Genomic DNA, 10,725 nt, shown 5'->3' on the forward strand with positions numbered 1-10,725 from the left:
AAAACAAGAAGAAAGAAATAAACAATTCGATAAAGAAAAAAAGAGCAGATAGGATTTTAGTTGCAAGTGGATTTTTATTTACTTTGGGTTTAAAAAACAAACAACAAAAAAAATACATACAACGATTGATCTGGCAAAAAACAATGTTCCAGGTTTCCTGTTTGAGGCGGCTTCCTGTCCAAGCACACAGGAGAAAGACTGAATCGCATACAGACACTGAAATTAGAGGTAAAAAATAAAGTGAAAAGGTCTGCGCTATTTGTCCAGTTGTCTGTTCGTTTCACATTTTGGTATCTTCACCTCAAATATTACTGCAATGGATCCAAAGACGTAAAAGCTATTAGTGTTTTACAGGAAAACATTTAAAATGAGTCAGCGCATCTTTTTTTCAAGCACCGACAGCAGCTTTGGCGAGCCACCTGTCAATAGAGACCGAAAATCCATAACTGTACAAGTGAGGCCCCGGTTTGCCTCTGAAAGGAGCCCGCAACAAGGAGAGGGAGGGGGGACGAGGGCCTTCAAGAACAACATTGCACAGTCAGCATATCAGATTTTCTATGACTGGTGAAATAAATACAATACTCTAAATTTCTGGGTTTTTTAAACATGGAAAGCGTGCAGACTTCATCTTTTCCATATGGAGAATGAGACCACAGCGGCTGGGTAAGAGACGTTGTGGAGGGGATGGCTTTTCTCTGCACAGAAGTCTGAAATCTCTTTTAAAAAGCATGTTTTCGTTATAAATATAAAAATATCTAAGGGACGATTTGAAATTAGAAAGCTTGAAGCTTTTTTTTGTTTTTAAAGTGTGTGCCAAATGTACCCAAAAGATAATTCTTTATGTATCCTATACGAAGATTTTAAAATGATTGTTCAAAAGGGGGTAACTGTGCTGTTATTACCAATAACCCTCTTCAGTAACAGATTAGCTCGGCAATATCTGAAACTCTCAAATTCAGTTCTCAATAACCCCGACTCTGTACAGTGTTGCCGAAAGATGTTTCCAGTTGTTGAACTCTCACGTAAATGTACTTCCGTTATGATATTCAAAACTTGTTGCTAGGGAAAACCCAAGCAATGAACGATGTAAACATTACCAATGATGGAAACATCCAAATTTCTTTTAGGTAAAACGACTTCAGCGTTAGCACAAATGTTTGTATGACAGCTTATAGCAACATACAAATACAAAGAAACCCACAGATTATACTGTTGTAATCATTCGAGCTATAGCAATATTCATGTCAACAGTCAATGTCAAACAAAGTTAAATTGCACAAAAAGGAAAACAATAAATTGGAAATGCTAACTACAGCATGAACAAACATGGGCCAAAGAACAAAAACATAAATGATATGCATATACAGTATCTATATTATATACACGCATTTGGACATCCTTCACAACTACTGAAAACTCTAAACTGTACAATATATCTGCTATGAGAACAGTAGCGCAAAATAACATTTCGATATACAGTAATACTTTTTTGTCTTTTACAATGTACAAGTTCAAACTGTCCACACAATAAAATGCAAAGCACAAGCCCTAAGAGGCCACAAAAGTGCATGTTATCAGGTCAGTTGGAAGCCACTGGAAGGTAGGACCGGCATGAGAGTGGGAATGAAAGCTGCCAGCATCGTACAGGAGCTTCTCCACACTCCCAACCCCAGTGTCTCGCAAGATTATTAGTTAGTGGAGGGAAATCTGGAGTAGGGGCTTTAATTATACATGCAGGCACACATGACCGTAGATGCACTCACTTGCTCACTCGCTCACTCACTCGCTCACTCACTCGCTCACACTGGGTGATGATGAAACTCCAACATTCTCCCCACACCGTCACATTATATTCAAGATAATGTACCTTGGTACCTTTTGGACAATCGCACACTTCACATCTGTCATGTTTTCACACAGGATTTTTAAAGTCCTAAGCAGTGCCTGGGTGCGGGCAGAAGCTGGCCTTGCGTGCCAGCCTTGTCTTAGTTTTAACCAAGTAGAAACTGTCGACACAGAAGGCCAACTTCACCTGAAGACCCGAAGGGTCACCGCCAGGCACGGAGTTATAGGAGGAATAAAACACTGAATGTCAGCTTTTTAACCTTCTCTTTCAATTTCGGGTGACCGGCCGTCACAGGCTCATCATTTCTTTTCTTGTGTGCGGCCAGTTAGCTCACTGCTGTTGATTAACTTCAGGCCATCATGGGGGGGGGGGGGAGAGGGGAATGCTTGAAGCCACACTTTCTGTGGTGCAAAGATGAGTGGTTCAGGTGACTTAAAAACAAGCCAACGTTTTTGTTTCAAATGCAAGCTTTCTTTGGACATTCTGCTTTGAATGAACATTCCTCAAATGCCAGTCATCTAATGCTACCGTGGTCTCACAGCACTGAAGCAACAGCGTGGACAAATAGAGTGAAAATCACATACATTTAGTTATCATCTCTCCTGTCAAATGCAGTTGCCTCCAAGCATTCCCCTTCTACAATATCATCTCTATCTGTGAGAGTGAAAAAGGCCGTTCTTCACTCCTCACTCAAAAGGGAAGGACGCAAACTAAAACCTTTTTCTGTTAAGGCCACTGAATTGTGCTTGAAATCCTTTCCCGTTAGAGGCACCCTTAGTTTAATAGGTGCCAAACTCTTTCTGTGTTCTTCCTGTCAGTGCCTCCTACCCATATTACCTCTTCTGTGCACTGTAGCAGCGCTGTCTATCTGTTCCAGCAATCTGACAAAAGGGAACTGGAGGTGATGATGCTGATATGATAACAAAGGGCTTTCCTCCCTCCGTTTTCTTCATCTTTCGTCCATTTTTCCTCTTCTGGTCCACTAGAGTATTTTCGGTTTACCTTTGGTCTTCATTTTGACATTTTGTCCTCGCTCTCCCTCGACAAAGGGCTTCCTTCTCAGTCTTTTGCTCACGGTCTCCCTCTTTGAACAGGAAGGAGACCTACCTTGGCGTGCTAACGGCCAAGCAGGTAGACCACCACTTCATAGGTGCACATCATGATGGCGGTGTTGGGGATCTGTCTGACGAGGTGGGTGGTTAGGCCGCGGTACAGCGCCCGGTATCCCTCCTCCCTGGGCACCGTCAGCAGAGTTTGGAAGAAGGAGCGATACTTGCTGCCTTCTTCTCGTAGCCGTGTGCGGATCACCTCTGCGATGTGAGAGGAGAGGAAGACAACCGGGTTAAATACACCATTGGCCACCAGTTGTTCTTGTCAGACTTGTGAGTGTTGTGTCGAATTCCCTAGAGCTACATTTGCATATCTGACACACACACACACACACACACACACACACACACACACACACACACACACCACACACACACCACCCACACACACACACACACCCACACACACACAACACACACACACACACCCACACACCACACACACACACACACACACACACACACCCACACACACACACACCACACACAACACACACACACACCACACACACACCCACCACACTCGTATGCAGTTATCTATTATTCTTTTGGTATACCAACTGTCCCTCAGCCTGCCTAACTCTAACCTACTGTGAATAAAATACTGGAGATATGGATTTGGTCTCGGTCTCAGAAAGACTATCCTAACAGAAGGTATTTCACCTGTTGCATCAGGCTGTACGTAGGTGGAGAATGAGAGTGATATTTATAGCATAAGTGGACCATGGTATTTTCCAATAAGAAAAAGTGAGTCACTGCTTCACTGTAAATGTAGCATGTCTTGATGTGTTTTTTAAAACTACAAGTTATTGTTTTCACATTTATATTTGAGTTCAAATGAAACAAACTAAATATTAGATGTTAAGTGATGAGCTTTAAAGGTGCAGGGAGATTCCAAAGTGAGTAAGCGATCCTGTGACCAAAGCTGATAAAGCTTTTTTCCCTGTGCAATGAGATCTGTTTTTCTCCATAAACTATAACAAACAGAGCAATGAGCCACACCGTTGCACTGCATTTTTTTCCATTATGATAAACATGGGTTCAGTAGTTTATTATGAACAGAGAGGAGTAGAGTAGATAAGTCATAGAGTAGAGTCCCCAACAATTACACTATTCACTCCGGTAGATTTGTACTGTGTTTTAGGAAATGAATCGGCTTCTTTTTTCTGTCTTTTTTAAACAAAAAAATAAGAAGTGTTTTGTCCTAGGCCACCGTTCTACAGACACATCTGTAATACTGGTTATTACTCCTTCTATTCTGAATTTGAAAATCCCTGGACTTTCATTTTAAAAAAAAACCTGTGACGTCACCACAATGTAAATTCTATTGTTAGTGAGGCCAGTGGCAGAAACACTACTGCGCATATTCAGTGGGCCGAATAGCAAAGAAGTAAAACCAGAAGGTTAGAAATGTTTTTGGCGTCTGCGCCATTGAGCAAAACTTGTAGTAATAACAGGGGCACCGCCTCAAACGTTGTATCCAGGTTTTGTAATGCGTGCGTGGGATTGACCAGCCTCAAGTGGCCATTCGAGGAACTGCAGTTTTTTGGCACTTAGCTTAATTTTTCAGCACCAGAGGTTGCAGCTTGGTAGGAACCATCAGGGTCGGGGCTGAGTGCCACAGACAGGCATGGGAAGTGAGAAAGTATTGAGATATGGACTAACGCATTGTTGGTTTGGGGCGTTTCATGGGATTTGTTGACAATAAGAAAAATATGGAATACTGTAAGTCTTATCCTTCGGGAGGGGAAAAAAAGCTGAGTGAGACAGAAGGTTACCATGAGGGTAGGCGATGGAGGTGGCGCAGGTCTTGGAGGTGGCTGCTGCGAGCATCATGCCGACAAAGTCCGAGGCATCTTTGACGGACTCGTCCTCTTCGTCCATGCTGGCGTGGGCCTTGGACTCCATCAGTTTACGTTTGATGCTCTCATAGATGACAAAGTGGATAACAGTCTCAGAGATGCCGGCGTACGAGGCTGACATGCCCCTGTAGAAACCTCGCAGGCCGTCCATCTGGTACACCCGCCGCACGCAATCAAACGCATTCATTCGCCGCTCACCCCGGGTTCTGTAATCATACGAAGACTTTTAATCAAAGTCCAATAACAATATCATTTCATTCTCATTAGTATCATTATTATAAGAAAAAGCAATGAGTCACACAACTCCTTCCACTGTAGGAGTTTGAGGTTCCTTACCTGGTTTCCAGCTGCAGACGGGTCTTGATCAGCCAGATGGGATTGGTGGCTGTGATGGCGGTGAACCCTGGGAATTTCAGAGGCGGACATAGGTTCAGACAGATGCAGAGACATTTGGGTAGACACAATCTAATCAACTCTATGACATACTCTATACTGTACAAGGACAATGAGAAAGCACTTCACTAAACAGGATCAACCCGCATCAGGGTTTTACTTCACTATGAGATAGTTCAATACTCTCATAGAGAATTATTGTATACTGTAGATCATGTATTCAATCTTTTTTTGAAAAATCATCAATTTAGTTATAGACGCATGGATTTTCACTTTCACATATTGATCCTCTTCATGTGAAATGCTACACAGGTGTATCTAAACAACAGCTCTCTCAAGTAGCTTTGCTAATAACAGTACATGAACGCAGCAGCTGTGAGGGCTTCATTTTTTTAATTTTCTTTTTTAATAATTTTTCATTTAATAAAAAAAGGCCACGCAGCAAAGTCATTTAATACCTGCCAGTGTGGCAGATCATTATTAAACTGCCGGTAAATTCACATCTTTGAAATGCTAATGAGAGCTCTTATGTTTCTTTTTAATAAAAATAATTTGCCTATCTTAAAGAGCTTACGGAGGCGGTCTGTTTTTTTAATACCATTACTTTCAATGTGCTTTGAATTACACACAAAAGTATCAACCTTTGCATGGGAAAATCTGCCATTCCACGGCCTCAAGTCACAACACAAAAGGTTGAATAATTAGCTTTGACATTGCTCTAAACTCTCTCTCATTGTGAGTTCAGCCCCCTTTATTAGTCAATGGTGAACATCTTTGGGTTTATTCTGTGACATTAAACAAACCAGTAGTTAACTGGTTAGACACAAGAGACAGGCGGTTGGCCTGATACTAGCACCACTACGACAGCACAGAGAAACAAACAGTTCCAGGTGGAGATTCTTCCGTTATTCAGCGGGACTAAAGTGCAAAGTCTCAACTGACATTAAAATTATTGCTGACTTTAGTTCCCAATAGTGGTGAGCAGCCCTGTTCTATCGTGTGCTTTTCCAGGCATTACTACTGCTACCTTAGTTTGGGCTGATGTGAGTGTGTGCATAGAGTCTTTGAGTTTATGTTGTTGTACATGGGATGAGACGTTTATGACGTTCTTGTGGTTTTGTTAGGTAGGAACGCTGGGCAATATACAGTAAGCTTAATGTGTAAGGTGTAAAGCTAATCGGTGAGTACTTTGTATCATTATGAAATGACAGCATCTCTCTAAAGGTTTCTGATACAAAAGGTTGTAATGGGGAGAGCTAAAAACATTTGGCCATTTGCAGGAAACAAGCTAAGACGAGGGCGAGTCTAGAAAGAGACCTCAGTCACATCTAGTGTATCAATGCAACACAGCCCTACGTTAAGGCAACTGCGTGAAGAAGAGAGGAAGACACAGGTCTGTTGGAGAGAAGAAGAGAAGGACAAACAGAGGAAGAAGAAAAAAAGAGGGAAGTAGAAGCAAGTAGCGTCTATGGCGTGTACTCACGAGGGAGGGGCAAAGCTCCTCCAGCTCCTCCCCGCTGCAGCTAGTAGCCTGCAGATATGGGGGGCACAGTTGGCGGGGGTCTCCCACCCAATCACGCAGGGGTGAAAGCTTTACAGTAAAGCCCTAAAATAGACACAGGCTTTTCTGTACCACAGTCGCACACAAGCAGCATTCACATCCACCCCCAACCCCACCAACCACCCTGCCCAACCCACTGGTAATGTACAGGTAGTTGGAGAAGAGATGGGAGGGGGGTGAAAGACTGACTTCCCCCTCCATCTTTCCCCAAAGTCTAACCCCAATCCCTTTAATTTACTCTTATACGTAGAGGTACATTGTTTTTGCATGTATCCCTCCCTTTGCTCCGTTTATCAACTGGAATAAAGAAAACGTTGACTGAACAGAAGCCAACACAATCCAAAACTCCAGCTCCATCACCACTACAAATACAGAGGCAGAACATTTAATTGAGGATGTATTCTTCATGACTATTGTGCAATTATCAATTATAATTTACATATTAGACAAAAGAAAATTCAATCAAATGCTTCCTGAAATAAAGTAGTAGAACTGTAAGAGTGGCAGGTGGAAATGCTAACCTTGCCGTTGTGTAGAACAGACTCTAAGAGGTGGAGAATGACGATGAAAGGAGTGAAGAGACCATTTAATGAACGTGTGATGACATAAGGATGAAGGGGTTGATCATAGTAAAGTGAATCAATGAGGTGGAACACTGAATGTATTTTAGCCAGCACCAAACATCTTTCTGGGCCAAACCTCATTCTGGAAATAAACTGGGATACATTTATAAATAAGGTGTTGTTGTATGTGGTGGAAAATGGGTCTCGGAGAGACAGTCTGCTTCTAGGAAACACATCAAATTTAGGGCTACTTCAATGTCACACAGGAAGACACTGTAGATGGGCAAACATGGTAACTGTCAATATTTATTGTTAAATAAACATCTTAACGTTCATAACAGCATACAGTAGAACCCTAGTAGAACCCTATATAGCCGTTTTTAATATTCAACTCTGTGATATGATTGGTTTTAGTTGAATTTGTTAATTTTTAATAATTTTTTCTCCTTGAATGTTCATTATTAATGTTTATGGGTCAGCTTAATAAGAGACCATGTGTCCAATGATAACTGATGTGTAAAAAATATATCTGCACATGACATATTGATCACCATTTCCCCCTCTGAATCAATAAGGTATAAATAAAAAATGTCTCAATGTAGATTTTTCCAAAAATTCCATAACACAGGAAAAAGTAACTTCAGAAATATTGCTGGTAATGGAAGTGAACCACACTTACTACTACTTGATAATTTAGATAAGCCATGAATATACGTAACAGAACTAGATACAAACTAGATCTTGAGCTGAGCCTCTGTGCATAGCTGCATCTGCATATGAGCGTGCTGCTGCTTGTTTGCACTATGATCCTTTTATAGGCACATAATCCCTGTGCCGTTTCTCCAGAGGAGTTGGACCTACATTATAAGAAGGCAAACATGCTTTAGATTAACTGCTGGAAGAGTAACTAAGTCTAAGTAGAGTTCCCCGCAGGGAGCTCACGAGTGACTCCACAAAAGTCACTTTACAAAACTGTGAGCAATTATCCAGGCACTGGGGTAAAATGTAGCTGTTCTGAGACTTTCTTAAACTCTATTTCTGTGCTAACAAGACTGAACATATGCACATGAAAGACAGAGACAAAATGTTAATCAAGTTAGTTGTTCAGTAACAGTTAAGGACATTTGAACTGTATAGTGTGTATAGTACAACTACACAGATATGTCACTCAAAGTACTATAGATAAATAAATACAACTGCCATACTGATGAAGAAATGTCTGCAACATGAAGGAAAAAAAACACACTATTCTCCAAGCGTAATGACCAAAAACTCATACTGACTCTTCTATATGTTATATATGGTAGCGGTGATGGCGCAGCGGATATAACGCGAGCCTTAGGTGTGGGAGATTTGGGTTTGATTCCCAGTCTGTGACACATCAACCAATGTGTTCCTGATCAACCCTAGTTGCTACAGAGGCGTGCAAACTCTGATATATAGCAATTGTAAGTCGCTTTGAATAAAAGGCTCAGCTAAATGACATGTAATGTCATATTGTGTTAAAGTTTACCCAACTTTATTACATGTCTGTACTTTTACTGCATTTTGTCTAAATTCAAGTAATGATTTGTTTTTGTTTTAAAAGGTCCCATGGCATGAACATTTCCCTTTATGAGGTTTTTTAATGTTAATATGCGTTCCCCCAGCCTGCCTATGGTTCCCCAGTGGCTAGAAATGGTGATGGGGTAAACCGAGCCCTGGGTATCCTACTCTGCCTTTGAGAAAATGAAAGCTCCGAAGGGCCGATCTGGAATCTTGCTCCTTATGAGGTCATAAGGGGCAAGGTTATCTTCACTTTCTCTGCTTTGCCCGATCAGAGAATTTGGCCCACCCATGAGAGAGAGAGACATCATGGCTTTCAAACGAGCAAAGTGGCAGTTGGTCACCCCCCCCCCCCCCTCCCCTTTCCTCCTCAAAAGCTACAGACTCAGAAAGTCCCATATTAAGGAAAGCTCATTGTGGGATGGCTCTAGTGGCTCTAATTCTGCACCAACAAAGCGGAATTTGGGGAAAGAGGCTTCAGATTACAGTATTAAGGGACCACTAAGGTCTTTATAAAAGAGCTTCAGATACAGTATTAGGGGACACTACAGGTCTATAATAAAAGAGACTTTAGATACAGTATTAGGGACCCTAAGGTCTATATAAAGAGACTTAGATACAGTAGTAGGGGACCAATGAGGTCTATAAAAGAGGACTTTAGATACAGTATTAGGGGACCACTGAGGTCTATATAAAAGGACTTTAGATACGTATTAGGGGACCACTAAGGTCTATATAAAAGAGACTTTAGATACAGTATTAGGGGACCACTAAGGTCTATATAAAAGAGACTTTAGATACGAGTATTAGGGGACCACTGAGGTCTATATAAAAGAGACTTTAGATACAGTATTAGGGGACCACTAAGGTCTATATAAAAGAGACTTTAGATACAGTATTAGGGGACCACTGAGGTCTATATAAAAGATTTCAGATACAGTATTAGGGGACCACTAAGGCCTAAAATAAAAGCATCCAAAGAGCACCATGTCAAGGGACCTTTAAACTGGGGCCAGTACTGTTGGGGTTAAACTGCAAAGGCAACATTTCTTCAGAAATTCAAACTAATTTAAAAAGAGGAAGTCATGTCGAAGTAAATAGCACCATCCTTTTGTATGACTGATACGGATTCTCCTTGAAATGAACTGATTGAGGCACTAATGGTGTTGATAGATGACAACAAACGACAAAATGGATGAGTTATAACCTTCTGTAGCAGTGACGACAACAAGGTTAGCATTTCTTTTGTAAAAATCCACAGAAGTATGTGTCATTATTCTAACTTTACTATGCTGATGAAACAAGGCAACAGGCTAAGGGGAAGGGGGAGGCAGATGTGTGTCAAGACTAAGCAATAAAAAAAACTTTGTAATAAGAACCGAGAACTACAAACCAGCAGCATACACATTGCCACAAGCAATGGTAATATCATTACAAATGAATAACCATCATGAACTTTCTAAGATTTATTTTAAAAAAGAAAATCACCATGGTTTTTTTTAATCATACCAGTGTAAAGAAATGGGATGCTACCTGACGTGTCCGCCCGAGTGCCAGGGGCCCCGGTTGACCTTTGGGGGCAGTGCTCTCTCCTCTATACACACAGAGCAAAGAAGGGGGCCCAGACCACACTGTTTAAGTAACAACTGGGATGTTAAACCATTTACAAAGTCCTCTAGAGAGGCCTTAAAATCAAAGAATAAAAAGGGGAAAAAAGGGCAAGGAGGAAATGAATAATTAAATAATGGAGGACATGGGGGACAAAGGGGCTAGGAGAGGAGGAAAGCACAACCTAAACTTTGAGGACCATATGGTTTCTCATGTATGTATGTATGTATGTATGTAT

General features: G+C 41.3%; 1 protein-coding gene across 1 annotated transcript in view; it reads right to left on the reverse strand.

The window, feature by feature from the left end:
* Positions 1 to 596: 596 nt before the first annotated feature.
* The window catches only part of LOC116699049 (solute carrier family 25 member 36-A), a 22,436-nt gene continuing 12,307 nt past the window's right edge, over positions 597 to 10,725 (reverse strand). Inside the window, exons 5-7 of the mRNA XM_032531428.1 lie at positions 5,154 to 5,220; positions 4,734 to 5,023; positions 597 to 3,156 (exon numbers count right to left, since the gene is read on the reverse strand). Coding sequence (XP_032387319.1) covers positions 2,963 to 3,156; positions 4,734 to 5,023; positions 5,154 to 5,220 — 551 coding nt within the window. The 3' untranslated portion in view covers positions 597 to 2,962. The remainder of the gene's footprint in view (positions 3,157 to 4,733; positions 5,024 to 5,153; positions 5,221 to 10,725) is intronic.

The sequence above is a fragment of the Etheostoma spectabile genome, chromosome 12, assembly GCF_008692095.1.
Source record: "Etheostoma spectabile isolate EspeVRDwgs_2016 chromosome 12, UIUC_Espe_1.0, whole genome shotgun sequence".
NCBI classification, from domain to species: domain Eukaryota; kingdom Metazoa; phylum Chordata; class Actinopteri; order Perciformes; family Percidae; genus Etheostoma; species Etheostoma spectabile.